The sequence below is a fragment of the Heloderma suspectum genome, chromosome 3, assembly GCF_057233095.1.
Source record: "Heloderma suspectum isolate Gila_16-S chromosome 3, 16-S_ref, whole genome shotgun sequence".
In the NCBI taxonomy this organism is placed as follows: domain Eukaryota; kingdom Metazoa; phylum Chordata; class Lepidosauria; order Squamata; family Helodermatidae; genus Heloderma; species Heloderma suspectum.
This window is the reverse complement of record NC_139460.1, coordinates 283,875,853-283,891,667: the sequence shown is the minus strand read 5'-3', so window position 1 is coordinate 283,891,667 and position 15,815 is coordinate 283,875,853. Positions and strand designations below refer to the sequence as shown.

The following is a 15,815-nucleotide window of genomic DNA, read 5'->3' as shown; positions in this document are numbered from 1 at the left end:
ACATTTATGTAGCCTATCATGGCTGACTGCAAGGACGCAAACGGCGGCGGCTATGGCCGCCACCATTTGCGGCCCGGCCGGCCAGGATTTGGGGGTGGAGGGATGGAGCGCCTCCCCCCCCCGGCCAGAATTTCGGGGGGAGGGACGGAGCGCCTCCCCCCCACCGCGAATCAAATTTCGTTACAGGTAAGTGACTTTCGTACATCCCTACCTACCAACTTCATTCTTTCTGGGCCCTGTCATTTCTCCTATTTAAACCCTATTTTCATGCTGTTGTGCATTTCAGGTGATCCAGGGGAACCTGGAACAGTTGATTACTCGTGTCCCAAGATTCCAGGGCCTCCTGGAGTACTAGGCCCAAGAGGATCACCTGGTCCCGTAGGAATAAGAGGGCCAGCAGGCTTCCCTGGTCCCCCAGGTAAAGTAGGGAAAGTCAGGAAATCAATTATGGATCACCCTAATAATCTTTTTAGCTTGTCAATCCCAGGGAGGTCTGCACAACTCTATGTTGACTTCAGTTTGCATCACACATCTAAAGAACACACCTCTTCTATATTACCACATTTTGTATTAATCATATCATGTATGCCCATTTTAAAATTTTCATTGATGGGATGCCTTTTCATAGGACATCAGCAAAAGCAAACCTTAAACATATGTTCAGTTGATAATGACTGGCATTTGGTTATTCCTACATAGTGCAATCTAGCGATGAATCTGGAAGCCTTTGATTGGCATGAGATTTATTTTGTAGCTAATTGGCATCCCATTTCTGAAGTGTCTTGAATTCAGAAAAAGCAATAAATTTCTTGTATACAACATTGTGTTTAAATATTTGTCATGGAAATATAATTTAATCCAGATTTCTGTAGTTGCCATCAGAATTGTAGATGACATAAAATGAAATTCAAGGCAGAAGAATTTTGGACATAAATTCTATCATTGACAGTTTTACATAGTGCTGAACTTTATTTCTGCTATTTCTATATTTTATATGGCTATATGGTGCTGAAGAAGACATTTAATTTTTGTTGGAATGCTATTTTTTAAAAAAAATTCTATCTTTCCAAAGAAACTAATTTGGCATTTTCTTGATTTTTGAGATTTACAGAGGAATTGAATGGGGCTGCAACATGCTAATCCACATTCAGTGGTCGAGTGTGGGTTGTTTTGAATTGTTTGTTTGTTGAACCATGGGTTAGCGTGTTGTCTGACGCAGCCAGGGTGGCTTGTTAACTACTCTAAACAACCCAACAACAAACCATGAGTTCTCAAGGTGGTTTGTTTGAGAAAAATAAGCCACACTGCATGGTTAACAAGCTACCCTGGCTGCATTCAGACAACATGATAATCCACAGTTCAACAAACAACCCATGGCTCAAAACAACCTGCACTCAATCACCGAGTCTGGGTTAGCGTGTTGTGTGAACAGCCTCTGTGTCCCCCACACAGTGTCTGGAGAGCTGTAGGATGGTGTAGGTCTCCTCCTCCATGGCTGTAGACAGAGCTACGACTGCGGAGGAGGAGATCACATCATGGATCTTCCCCCCACAGCTGCCACAGAAAGCAACTGTGTACTTGTAAGAGAAGTTGGAGAGGAAGAAAAAGGGGCATTGCTGGTGGGGGGGGGAGGGAAGAGAAGAGGTCAGGATCTGCAGGATCCAAAAACTGCTCCATCACCTGTCCCACCCACCAAGAGGTAAGTCAGCTAGACAAGCAAGAGCCACGTCTGGTTGTAAATATAATGAAAACAAGGAATGAGAGGCATTTTCACCTCCATCCTCCTCCTGCCCTGCCTGGCTCCTATCAGCAGGGCATTGGATAGACAGATGGCTCCAGTCTCAGAGCCTCCTGTCTGTCAAGTGGCAATCCCTTAGGACTGCGCTCTTATTGTGCTTTCAGTCCACACTGCAAACTGCAGCTTCCATCAAATTTTTGCTGTACAATCTCATAAGTAAAGGAAAGACAAACCCAGTGGCTTTGGTTTGCTTCAGTCCTCAACAGAACACAAGACTAACATTCGACTATCATTCACCGGACTATCATTCATTCTTTACTTTTTTTGCACTAAGACGCTATAGGACTTTTGAGTTTAAATCAAATTGTCAAATCAGATTGGAGAATTCTAGAGGATGGAGTGTGAAACATTTAAAAAAAAAATCAGTATCTATTTTTAAAAATGAGCCAACTGTTTTGAATAATTTCTAGAAGGATGAAGCTATTACCCCACAGGAATCAATCTTCACCTGTTTAATATTAGATTTGTGATACATTGATATAGCTATTTATGCACAGTGCTGAACTATAGTTACTTTTACAGACATATGTATTGTATTTCAGGACAGAAAGGAGAAGAAGGGTTTTTAGGTCATCCAGGTCAGGGTGGCTTGCCTGGGCCACCAGGACCTTTTGGCGATCAAGGTGACATGGGAGGAAAAGGATACACTGGGCTGCAAGGTAAGTATTCTGCTACAAAAATAATTGGTAATCCTTTTTCGAAAGTATTAGTTTTGTAAATCATTCTATTAAGCTTTTATACTAGTTGTTGTGGCCTTTGGCTGAAACCATGGATTGAACCTGCTTCTAGCAGCGCAGTTTGTGTCTTTGAAACATCATGGCAAAGAACCTAAGGCCATTAGACTTTTGCTAGGGGTGGCGGAGAATTCTGCCACGGATTTCAGTGAGGATGAATGCACTGGCATTCGGCCCCCCGAAATCCGTGGCGGAACGGCCTGCCCCCCCGCCTCCCCCCGCAGATTCCTCCCAGGACGAGGCTTACCTGGGGCGGATGTTCTGGGTGGTGGCGGCGGTGGCAGGTCCGCCGGCGGCGGCAGCTGGTCTTTCAACCTGCTGCCGCAGCCGCCATTTTCGTCCTGGTCTTTTCCGTGATAGGCTACGTAAGTATTTACGTAGCCTATCACGACAAGCCAATAAAAAAACAAAAACAAAACGGCATACGTAAATAGCGGCGGCTACGGCGGCCGCCATTTGCATTCCCTATTTCCCCCCGATTTATCTTACGTAAATATTTACGTAAGATAAAACGGCGAAAAAAAGGGGAACGAAAATAGCGTAGTGGGTGCTATTTGTGTTCCTTTATTTTTCACCGTTCTAGCCTACGTAAATATGGCAGTAGCCGCCGCCATTTGCGTACTCCATTTTTTTTTTCTTCCGGAAGGAAGTTGCCCAGTGGCTGGATTTCTGGCTGCGGGTGGCCCCGGCCGGCGGCTCTGCGGAATCTCCGCGGAGTGGAGCCGGCCGGAGAAGGATTTTGGGGGAGGTGCGGAGCGCCTCCCCCCCACCGCGAGTCGCCTAGTCGAAAAGGTAAGTGACTTTCGTACATCCCTATGACCACCAAAGTTTGAAGTTGCTTTTGTGAGTAACCTGCCACCCCACTGACCATGATGGTAAAATGAGCATGTTTTTCTGTTTAATTTGAAGCACAGGAACCTAGGAATTTCTACTCATCAGTCAAACCTATTCTGAATAACAAAAAAGCATTCCTTTAACACAGAAATGAGGTCCTGCTATTAAATGGGACATTACTTGTCTACCTTTTCTCCATTCCATAAGGTCTTCCAGGCCAAACTGGGATGCCAGGTCCACCAGGGCCTGAAACAAGATCTTCTGGTGGGTTCCTGATTGTTCTTCATAGTCAAGCAGACACGGAACCACTTTGCCCACAGGGAATGCCAAAATTATGGACTGGATACAGCCTACTGTATCTTGAAGGGCAGGAGAAGGCCCATAATCAAGATCTTGGTGAGTGTTGCATTTTCATCCTTTATCAAGAAAGAAAATGTTTTGATTGTCTGCTTTTACTGCAAATTGTTCTACTTAAGAAAGCTCTTTATCTCAGTCAAGGTTGATGTGCTTTCTAATATAACAACACCCATATGTAATTCTGAGGTGGTAGGTGCAAGAGGATAGTGCCTTGTCAGGGACCATGACCTGGTTTGCATGACACGACAACTGATGGTGGGTTATCACTCTTGTTTGTTTCAGAATGGCTTGTTGTGACATCCACACTCAGCACAGTGGCTTCAGTGTGGGTTGTTAGCCATGCTCAACCCACCCTGAGAACCCATGGCTTGTCTCTGGGTTGTTCTGGGTGGCTTGTTTGCAGAATGGCTTGTCATGACATGTGAACCCAGCATGATGGCTTCTGCATGACTTGTTTGAAAGGACTACAAAGATGCCTGGCAAGAACAGCAAAATATCCAACTGCTTCTTGCAGTGCTCTCCACCGCCGGTTCGGTGCCTCAGTTGACAGTGACCAGCTTTATCTCCTTGTGAGCTGAGTTAGCACAGCTATGTGTGTATGTGCGATTGACTTATTTCTGGGTACGTGCATGTGGCACCAATTTGGTACCATGGCTGCCTTTGAAAACGGTCTGGAAACTTCAGCTGGTCCAAAATAGGGCAGCAAGACTGTTAACAGGGACTGGCCAACGAGCTCATATTACACCAGTACTTTTCCAGCTGCACTGGCTGCCAGTCCATTTCCGGGCCCGATTCAAAGTGCTGGTATTTAGGGGTGCACGAAAGTCCCTTACCTGTCCTCGAACCTTTTCGTGGTGGAGGGGAGGCGCTTTTCTGCTCCCCCCGCGAAGTTCAGGCCGGGGGGGGAGGCTTCCCGCCTCGCCCGGCCGAAATTCAGGCCGGGGGGGAGGCTTCCCGCCTCATCCGGCCGAAATTCAGGCCAGGGAGGAGGCGCCCCGCCTCGCCCGGCCGCGAACTAAAAGGTTAAAAAAAAAAAACGCCCCCGTGATAGGCTACGTGACGATTAACGTAGCCTATCACGGCTAGATCTGCAAAGTCAGCCATGATAGGCTACGTAAATCATCATGTAGCCTATCACGGGTGACTTAAAAAAAAAAAAAAGCGCAAAGATTTACATAAAGATTTACGTAGACTACAGCGACCAAATAAGGAAGGACTACCATCCCTGTAGTCTACGTAAAGATTTACGTAAAGGCTATTTGCATTGCCCTTATTTTCGCTGTAGGCTACGTAAATCTTTACGTAAATCCCCCATTTACGTAAATCCCCCATCTTTACGTAGACTACAGGGACCAAATAAGGAACGCGAATGGCAGCTCCCTATGGGGGCCGTCATTTGCGTACGCGCTTTTTTTTTTTTTTTAAGTCACCCGTGATAGGCTACGTGACGATTTACGTAGCCTATCACGGCTGACTTTGCAAATCTAGCCATGATAGGCTACGTTAATCGTCACATAGCCTATCAGGGGGCTTTTTTTTTTCTTTTATTGGAATGGCGGCGGCGGCAGCCGGTTGAAAGACTGGCTGCCACTCCCGCCCCGGACGAAGACCCGCCGAACCGCCGGCCGGACTTGCCGCCGGGAGGGACATTCGCCAAAGGTAAGTCCCGTCCCGGGGGGGGGGGGTGCGGGGTGCGGGGGGGTGCGGAGAATTTCTCCCCGAAACTTGTTCGGGGGGCCGAACACGTTGGCGCTCGGCCCCCCGAAGTTTCGGGGAGAAATTCTCCGCCAACCCTACTGGTATTAACATTCAGAGCCCTTAACGGCTTGGGGCCAGGTTATCTGAAGGATTGCCTCCTCCCATATGTGCCTGCCTGGACCTTAAGATCATCCTCAATGGCCCTCCTCCGTGAGCCCCTGCCAAAGGAAGTGAGCTCCCTAGTGAGGGTCGCCTGGCACCTACATTGTATTCTTTCTGGCGCCAGGTGAAGACCTTTTTATTTTCCCTGGCATTTTAGCATTTTAGCTCTTTAGCTTTGCTGTTTTAAATCTGTATTCTAAATCCCTGCACTGCTGCTAGGTTTTATTCTGGTTTTATTCTGGTTGTATTGTTTACTGTGGTTTTAATGTTTTATATATTTTGTATTGTTTTATTGTGTGCTCTTTGGTTTTAATTTATGTGAACTGCCCAGAGAGCTTTGGCTATTGGGCGGTATAGAAATGAAATAAAAATAAATAAATAAATAAAATAATATCTGTAAAAAGCACTTAGAAACTGACACCAGCAAGACAGATGTTGAATGTGGCCAGCTGGGGCACTTTCTTGCAAGCCATAGCACATGCATCTGAGCCTATGGTGTTCCACCAAGTTAGAAGAATGTGTGGATTTGGACTGTTTTCTACCTTGAGAAACTCCACCTCTGTTTCCCTCCAGAGGTATCCAGTCTCTTGCTGAAACCTTCATGATCAGCCTGGTTCTGCTGAAGAATGGATACCAAAGGCATCCTTGCTGTTTCTGGCAGGGGTGGTGGGTTGTTTTTTTCATTTATTTGTGACAGTTTTTTATATGCTTGAGCATATCTGCAAGTTACTGTTTCTCTTTTTGCTAGTGTTAAGCATGCATGATTTTATCAAAGAAATCATGCTGCAACTGCAATAGTTTCAAAACCAATATTTTAGAATGTGTGCACTATAAGAAGGATTACCAATTAATATCCTTAATGTTCACTCTGAAGGAAATTGGTCATTTCCAGGGTGCCACCAGCTGAATTTTAGGCATCAGAAGTGGTAGCAAATTCTCAAGATTTTAAAGGTATCTTTTGTCATTCATAACATGGGAAGCTGCTGTACTCAGACCATTGGTCCATCTAGATCAGTACTGTCTAAACTGACTGCCAGTGGTTCTCCAGGGTTTCAGACAGTATTCTTTTTCCAGCCCTATATAGAGATACCAAGATACATGGCACCTTTTGTAGGCAAAACATGTGCTCTGCTACTGGGCTGTGACACTTCTCCATTTTAATTTATACTCTAAAACAGGGGTGGACAACATGTAGCACCTTCTCTCACCCCCTCAAATCTGGGGGATACTCCCAAAACAATCTAACCCTCTTTTGCAAACATAATGGCATCTGGACCTACTTGTTGTTGTTCAGTCGTTAAGTCGTGTCCAACTCTTCATGACCCCATGGACCATAGCATGCCAGGCCTTCCTGTCCTCCGCTCTCTCCCGGAGTGTGCTCAAGTTCATATTCATTGCATCGGTGATGCTATCTAGCCATCTCATCCTCTGCCGTCCTCTTCTCCTTTTGCCTTCAATCTTTCCTAGCATCAGGGTCTTTTTTCCAGTGACTTTTCTCTTCGCATTAGGTGGCCAAAATATGTGAGCTTCAGCTTCAGTATCTGTCCTTCCAATGAATGAGCAGTCGGGGTTGATTTCCCTTTAGGATTGACTGATTTGACTTCCTTGCAGTCCAGGGGACTCGTAATAGTCTTCTCCAGCACCACAGTTCGAAAGCATCAATTCTTCAGCACTCAGCCTTCCTTATAGTCCAGCTCTCACAGCCATACATTACTACTGGGAAAACCATAGCTTTGATTAGATGGACCTTTGTCAGCAAGGTGATGTCTCTGCTTCTTACTTTGCTGTCTAGGTTTTCTATAGCTTTCCTCCCAAGGAGCAAGCATCTTTTAATTTCATGGCTACAGTCACTGTCTGCGGTGATCTTGGAGCCCAAGAAAATAAAATCTGTCACAATATACAGCCTTGTCGTACTCCTTTCCCAATTTTGAACCAATCGCTTGTTCCATGTCCAGTTCTTACTGTTGCTTCTTGACCCTCGTACAGGTTTCTCAGGAGACAGGTAAGGTGGTCTGGTACTCCCATCTCTTTAAGAATTTTCCACAGTTTGTTGTGATCCACACAATCAAAGGCTTTAGCGTAGTCAATGAAGCAGAAATAGACGTTTTTCTGGAATTCTCTTGCTTTCTCCATGATCCAGCGAATGTTGGCGATTTGATCTCTAGTTCCTCTGCCTCTTCGAAACCCAGCTTGTACTTCCAGTAGTTCTCGGTTCACATACTGCTGAAGCCTAGCTTGTAGGATTTTGAGCATAACCTTGCTGGCATGTGAAATGAGCGCAATTGTACGGTAGTTTGAATACCCTTTGGCATTGCCCTTCTTTGGAATTGGAACGTAAACTGACTTTTTCCAGTCTTATGGCCACTGTTGAGTGTTCCCAATTTGTTGGCATATTGAGTGCAGCACTTTAACAGCATCATCTTTTAGGATTTTAAATAGCTCAGCTGGAATACTGTCATCTCCGCTAGCTTTGTTGTTACTAATGCTTCCTAAGGCCCACTTGACTTCACTCTCTAGGATGTCTCGCTCAAGTTCAGTGAGCGCACTATCATGGCTATCAGGGACATTCAGATCTTTCCTGTATAGTTCTTCTGTGTATTCTTGCCACCTCTTCTTAATCTCATTTGCATCTGTTAGGTCCCTGCCTTCTTTGTCCTTTATCATGCCCATCTTTGCATAAAACGTTCCCTTGATATCTCCGATTTTCTTGAAGAGATCTCTAGTCTTTCCCATTCTATTGTTTTCCTCCATTTCTTTGCATTGTTCATTTCTTCTTGTCTCTCCTTGCTGTTCTCTGGAACTCTGCATTCAGTTGCATATATCTTCCCCTTTCTCCCTTGCTTTTCGCTTCCCTTCTTCCTCAGCTACTTGTAAAGCCTCCTCAGACAGCCACTTTGCTTTCTTGCATTTCTTTTTCTTTGGGATGGATTTAGTTGCTGCCTCCTGAACAATGTTACGGACCTCCGTCCATAGTTCCTCAGGCACTCTGTCTATCAGGTTTAATCCCTGAAATCTATTCCTCACCTCCACTGTATATTCATCAGGGATATGATTTAGGTCATACCAGAATGGTTTAGTGGTTTTCCCTACGATCTTCAATTTAAGCCAAAATTTTGCAAGAAGCAGCTCATGATCTGAGCCACAGTCTTGTTTTTACTGACTGTATAGAGCTTCTCCATCTTTGGCTGCAATCATAATCAATCTGATTTCGATATTGACCATCTGATGATGTCCATGTGTAGAGTTGCCTCTTGTGCTGTTGGAAAAGAGTGTTTGCTATGATCAGCGTGTTCTCTTGGCAAAACTCTATTAGCCTTTGTCCTGCTTCATTTTGTACACCAAGGCCATGCTTGCCTGTTATCCCAGTTATTTCTTGACTTCCTACTTTAGCATTCCAATTCCCTATGATGAAAAGGACATCATTTTTTGGTGTTAGTTCTAGAAGGTGTTGTAGGTCTTCATAGAACCTATCAACCTCAGCTTCTTCAGCCTCTGTGGTTGGGGCATAGACTTGAATTACTGTGATGTTGAATGGTTTGCCTTGGATTTGTACTGAGATCATTCTATCATTTTTAAGATTGTACCCCAGTACTGCTTTTCCCACCCTTTTATTGACTATGGTTGCTACTCCATTTCTTCTAAGGGATTCTTGCCCACAGTAGTAGATATGATGGTCACCTGAATTAAATTCGCCCATGCTTGTCCATTTGAGTTCGCTGATTCCCAAGATGTCGATGTTCAGTCTTGCCATCTCATGTTTGATCACCTCCAGCTTACCTTGATTCATTGATCTTACATTCCAGGTTCCTAAATGATACTGTTCTTTACAGCATCGGATTTTCTTTTCACCACCAGACACGTCCACCGCTGAGTGTCCTTTCAGCTTTGGCCCAGCCACTTCACTCTTTCTGGCGCTACTTGGAAATTCCCTCTGCTCTTCCCCAGTAGTATATTGGACACCTTCCAACCTGAGGGGCTCATCTTCTGGCGTCATATCTTTTAGCCTTGTGATATGTTCCATAGGGTTTTCTTGGCAAGAATACTGGAGTGGGTTGCCATTTCCTTTGTCAGAACTCTCCACCATGACCTGTCCGTCTTGGGTGGCCCTGCACGGCATAGCTTATGGCTTCACTGAGTTATGCAAGCCCCTTTGCCACAACAAGGCAGTGAAGGGTCAAAACTAGCCTGCTTTATTTTGGTGTGCTGTACTAGCTCTGGACGCCATTTTTTGTTTTTGTTTTATTTTCCCCACTCCATTTTCAGCACCTGCAGGGCAGTCCATGGGGCAAAAATGGGACCTGGACCTCCTGAAATTGCCCTGTTCTAAAGTTTCCATGGGAAACAGCTTTTCCTGTTGCAATATTCAGAAACCTCCTGCCCCTGTAAACCCACCAAATGTCCTTATGCATCAGTCATTTTCCTGGTTGTGTGGGTTGAGATGTGATTTTTAACTCTTCTTAAGTAATCTGTTATTTGGAGTAGTAAACTTTGGTGGCTTTTCCCTTTGTTTTAGGTTTGGCCGGATCTTGTCTTCCTGTGTTCAGTACTATGCCCTTTGCCTATTGCAATATCAACCAGGTCTGCTACTATGCAAGTCGAAATGATAAATCTTATTGGTTATCAAGCGCAGCTCCTTTGCCCATGATGCCGCTCTCTGATGAAGAAATACAGCCCTACATTAGCAGATGTGCTGTATGTGAAGCTCCTGCCCAAGCTGTTGCAGTTCATAGTCAAGATCAGTCCATTCCTCCCTGTCCGTTGAACTGGAGAAGTCTCTGGATAGGCTACTCATTCTTAATGGTAAGAGTGAAGATTAATTAGGTCTGCTGTGGAATGCTAGGTCACCACAGAGACTCAATATGAGTTCATAAATTGTTCACATGATAATTGCAGTTTTCACTTGCAACTTGATTGAAGATTTTTTATTCTTTCAGGTTATCATTTGATGAAATCATCACGGTCCCTTTTCTTGTATTTGAGTATATTGTCACCCAACAATGAGATCCAAGCTGAGAACTAAGTGAACATTAATTTGGACATAAAACATGGGTTGCAATACATTCTCTCTCCCTCCCTCCCTCCCTCCCTCCCTCCCCTGCCAATGATAATTGCAGCCTTAATTCCCCACCTTATAAAATTCTAGTACAGAATTATTAGAGTTCTGTGGATTTTTCATTTTTTCCCCTCCACAGTAGCTATAGCAAAAGTAGGAAGTGGTACTTTGTCTTTCTGCTATGGAAAATGTTGATCTTTCTGCTCATGGGAAGGGAGTTACATATCTGGGAGGAGCCAAGAGTACCTCTCCTTGTCCCTTGCTGTCCAAATTTAATATAGAAGTTACATTGTTAATAGTTCTCTTTCAGTCAGTCTTGGTACAATGGCACATAGGTGAGTGTAATGCTTAGTGATACTAGGCTCGAGCCAAAACCATGGCAAATGTCCATCAATATCTTACCATTGGGCAGCACTACAATCCGAAACAAATTTACTTTTAAGAAAGTCACATGGCATTCACCAGCATCTGAGTAATAGCGGTTAGGACTGTGGCTTGAGCCTGTAATCCAGTGTGAGTGAATCCTATTGACTTCAGTGAGATTTACTTCTGAGTAAAAATGCACAGTATCAAGTTGCATGTGTGACATCTTGCTCTCTTGCCTATTTCTTTCAGCACACAGGGTCTGGTGATCAGGGAGGTGGACAGTCTCTCATGTCAACTGGAAGCTGCCTTGAAGACTTCAGATCAGCACCCTTTATTGAATGCCAGGGTCAGAGGGGAACATGTCAGTTTTTTACCAATGAGTACAGCTTCTGGTTAACTACAGTGAACCCAGAGTTACAATTTACATCAACCCCTCTCTCAGGGACTCTCAAAGATGAGCAAGAACAACGTCGAAATATAGGCAGATGTCAGGTCTGCATGAAATATGGCTGAGGGAAACCTGAATATTTACCAAAAAGAAAAAGGGGGGATGCAGTAAGTTGCGCTATAGTTGTAAATCAAGGGTGCAGAGCCTCTTTCAGTCGGACGGCTGAATTCCATTTTGGAGAAGTTCTCAGGGGCTGCATTCCAATGGTGGGCAGGGCCAAAACTATCAGCATCTTTTAGCTTAAAGCTCTTACTGTCAGTAACTAAGCCTTAGGAAAGGCATTTCAATTTTTTAGAATAGGGGGAAAGTTGCACAAAAGCCAGGAAACCACCAAGTTATCGATGGTTGGAGGATAGTGGGTAGCGGCGGGGCCTTCTGGGGAACCAAGGAGGGCTGGATTGGGACCCTGAGCCTGAGGTTCTGCATCCCTGTTGTAAATGGTGCTAATTCTTGGATTTTATTTGAGCATGTGGAACACTGTTCAAAGTTTTGGCCAGATCTACACCATACCTTTAAGCCAGGTGAACTGTGGACACGACTGTTTTCCCCATGTCCCCTGTGCAGCTATACTTACAGGCACTGTGTCTGTGCTAGCCAGACTGTGCTAGCTGTAGACGCTCAGCATTCAGGAGGAGCCTGGTTCTTCCTCTGCCTGTCAACATAAGCCAACTTGTAACAGCTAACTGGATGGGAAGGGCCACTGCTGCTTCAGTTCTTGCTTTTATTTTTTGCTGCTGCAGTGAGTGGAAGCAGAGGAAGCACCATGCTACATCTCTTCAGTACAGGGGAGATACATCTGTGTCAGAGGTGGGCAACTTGTTGCCCTCCTGTTGTTTCAGCCTACACCTCCCATTGATCCCTCACCATTGGTATGCCAGCTAGGGCTGATGGGAGTTGCAACCAAAGTATCTGGACAGTCACAAATTGATCATCCTTGATCTATGTAAACAAGTGGAAAGATTTCTCTAGGATACCAATGACAAGCTGAGACAAAATAATTACCCTTTGCTTGCAAGTTTTCAATTATAGCTCTGATGGACAACGAACTATACCAGCTTCAAGCAACGCTGGGTGTGTTATGACAAGCACTCCATTTCAGTTGGCCACAGTTTGTTTTTGGCTTATTTAGGAGAAAGCAACTCTATGAGCAAAAGGTGTCATGGAGTGTGTTCAACAAGAAGATGGAACAGATATTCTCATTATTTCATCATTTAAAAAATGAAGAGAGAGGGCCTTGCAGTGTAATGGATTTAAGAAAGCTAAACCAATACTGTTTTGACAACAAAATTTCATATGGTTACAGTTCAGCTCTTAGAAAGGGGTTCTTGACATGAAAGATCTATACCTACATATTTCTCTGGCACCATGGTACAGTCATTTTCTGTTTTCAGTTTAGTGCAAACCACTTCCACTATACGCTGTTGTTCTTTGCACCTATCCACAGCACTCTGAGCCTTCACAACATGCATTTCTACGGTGGTAGCAGATTTTAAGATGGAGAGGAGAACAGTTTCCTACCATTCAATGACTGCCTACTCTTTGGTGAGGCACAACAGGAAATAACTGCCATGTGCAGTTCTCCCTGTAACTTTACGATTTGATTGGTCCCTTCAGGAGGGGTCTCACTCAGAGCATAGTCTTCATTGGGACTATCCTGAGTTTTCTTTGCTCAGCCTGGCAGAAACAGCTAATCCATAGGTGACGGTGAGATGGGCACGTTCTCTTTGTTATGTGTTTCCATCAACTTCAATTCTTTTTCAAGTGATCCGCAGACTGATGGACATGGACATGGATTGCATTTTGCTAGCGCACCTTTGGCCTCACCCAACTTTGTATACTATATACTACAAACAAAGTCTTGGGCTGAGAACATTGGGATACCACTGTAAAGGAATCTACGTTGTAACATAGGCTCCCTTATCATGGAGCCAATTATGTCACAGGAGACAGAGGATGAAGAGTGTCAGTACTAGCAAATTTAAGAGAATAATCTACTATAATGTCTTATGAAGTTAAATGATGGAGGTTTCTAGACTGGGGGAAATCTCAGAATATTTCAGCATCAAAATATTTAAATTCAATTTCAGGGTATTTCTTGCATTGTGGTCTCTTGATTGGCAGGTTACCATGTCCCTTTTGCTTTTTTAAAAAAATATGTTTTTTTACACTCATAGGTGCACTTTGCTGGACTCAAGCTTAGTGACTTTTGAATGATGTCAGTCTGTTTTGCATTTATTGCAGCTACTATACTCCGGTGGTGAGAGCACAAATCTTTCCTCTGTAAACACATATGTAAATAAAATGACCATGTGTAGTTTTCAATAATTTTTCATGGGAACAGTGCTTTAATTCTATTTGGTTTTTCTAAGTGTGTAATATTTCAGCTCCAATCCTAATCATGCCAGTAAGGTAGCTGTCAGCTCCCATAGTGGTAACATACCATTAGTACCATGGGTGCAAAAAATACAGGTCCCAAAATGCCACTTGCACCTTCAAAACTGGGGTTCATCTGACATCCTAAGCCAGAAATGACAACCATCTTTGCTGCTATGGGTATCTTAACCAGGAGGAAAAAAAATCCTAATTATTTCTAACCTGAGAGGATAGACACAATCTGAACCACAGTAGTGGTTCAGTACTTGCAAATCTACATAGCCTAACCACAAAAGGGGCTATATAAACTGACTGACCATTTCCAACTGGCTGGTTGAGAAGTTTGTAAATTGCTCCAGCGGAGAGCAGCTTGGGCATGCAGCTGCATGGAAGAACCAAAGTCTACCTGGCACTTTAATTCACACATGAGAGCTGTTGCTTCTTTGGATATGAATGGGCTAAAAATATTGCACCTTCTATTCTCCCAGACTTTCTTCACATATGTAGGCTGCTATTCGATGCATTCTTACCTGGGAGTAGGAAACTCAGTGGGACTCACAGCCAAATGCACATAGAGTTGCGTTATGGTTTTTTTCTAGTTTTTTTTAACTGGTCTCAAATCTGTTCATCTCACATTCTACAAATACATCCTTTCTTAGATCCTCCTCTCTCTATCATCCTGACTCATCTTTTTGCTTGAGTTTTTGACACTTATTGAGGTGTTCACTCTTTGCCTCTTATTTATCACCAGAATTGTAAGGCTGCATGCAAGTCCTGTTTTTCATTTTCGATATTTATATCTAGTATTTGTATAGCACCTAGATGGCTGAGGCACTTTATCAAGAATAAATACTATTCTTACTAGGTCTGACCCAGCACAACCACAGATGCAACCCACATAAGCAGTTTCTGAAAAATATGCTGCCATGCTCAAATTGCTGCCAGGAGTTCGTGGCTGTACCACTGATATAGCCAAGTCATATTTAACACCCCCTGGGATGCTCAGATTGCTCTGAATGGAACAACTACATTCAAAGCTCTTGAATGATCTTTTAACATGAGTTTACACAAACATATGAAACATTTCAAGTAGGGTGTTTCCCAGTCATTTTTACCAATCTTATGTGAATTAGTTTCACTTTGTTTCCACGTGAACCTTTTGTCACTTAAGGAGCCTAATTCGATTATACTAACCCTAAAGGCTGGCTCAGCCCCTCTAGAATTTGCTTGAAATTGTATTGCAAGTGACCTCCTATGGCAGTTGTGGCAATCTCACTGCCAGTTTGAGAGATAAGCAGCCCAATCCAGAGCTGGGTTGCCCTTGGCTGAAGTCAACAGGGCTAAAGTGGTTTAGGGCGCATTCCTATCTAGATAGGCAGCTGCCTCTGAACTCGGAGGTGACCACCTATCCAAAGCAGGGCAGGAGAAGCATGGAGGGGATTGTAACCTCCACGCTTCTCCTGCCCTGCTTTTTCTGCTAGACAGGTGATTGCGGCTGTCTAGCTGCAGGAGCATGGAGCGGGGAAGGAGGCTGCTGTACGACACATAGGATGTGTCATACAGGCAGCTTCAATCTCCCCACCCTGGAATGCACCCAGCCCCGCCTCTTTCCGGCCCCTCCGCGCTCCTCTTGCAAGTGTGGAGGACGGGGCTGTTCTGTGCTGCCCCCGAGGCAGCGTAGAAGTGAGGGGAGGTCGGTTTTCCAGGAACTGACCTCGGAGCACGGGCTCCGAGGTCGATTCGATTCCTGATTTTCTGGTCGATTCCCAGAAAACACCATATCGTATGGGCATCTAGCTGCTGTCTAATGGCCATAGGATTTCTCCCTCCAAGATGAATACTTCAGTGTAACTGGATTTTAAACTGGACTACTAAAGCAATTCTTTAGGGATACAAGTACAAGCAGCAAATGTTTTTGTGCTCTAACCAAGCACTGTTATAACTCTTACTTCTGAGTAGGCATGTATAGGATTGCACTGTAAATTCCACAGA

The 15,815-nt window shown here is 44.3% G+C and overlaps 1 protein-coding gene across 1 annotated transcript in view; it reads left to right on the top strand.

Moving 5' to 3' along the window:
* COL4A4 (collagen type IV alpha 4 chain) overlaps window positions 1–13,793 on the top strand; it is a 113,459-nt gene extending 99,666 nt beyond the window's left edge. The window contains exons 43-47 of the mRNA XM_084847142.1: window positions 287–418; window positions 2,341–2,457; window positions 3,574–3,762; window positions 10,097–10,383; window positions 11,252–13,793. Coding sequence (XP_084703268.1) covers window positions 287–418; window positions 2,341–2,457; window positions 3,574–3,762; window positions 10,097–10,383; window positions 11,252–11,515 — 989 coding nt within the window. The 3' untranslated portion in view covers window positions 11,516–13,793. The remainder of the gene's footprint in view (window positions 1–286; window positions 419–2,340; window positions 2,458–3,573; window positions 3,763–10,096; window positions 10,384–11,251) is intronic.
* The last annotated feature ends 2,022 nt before the right edge of the window (window positions 13,794–15,815 follow it).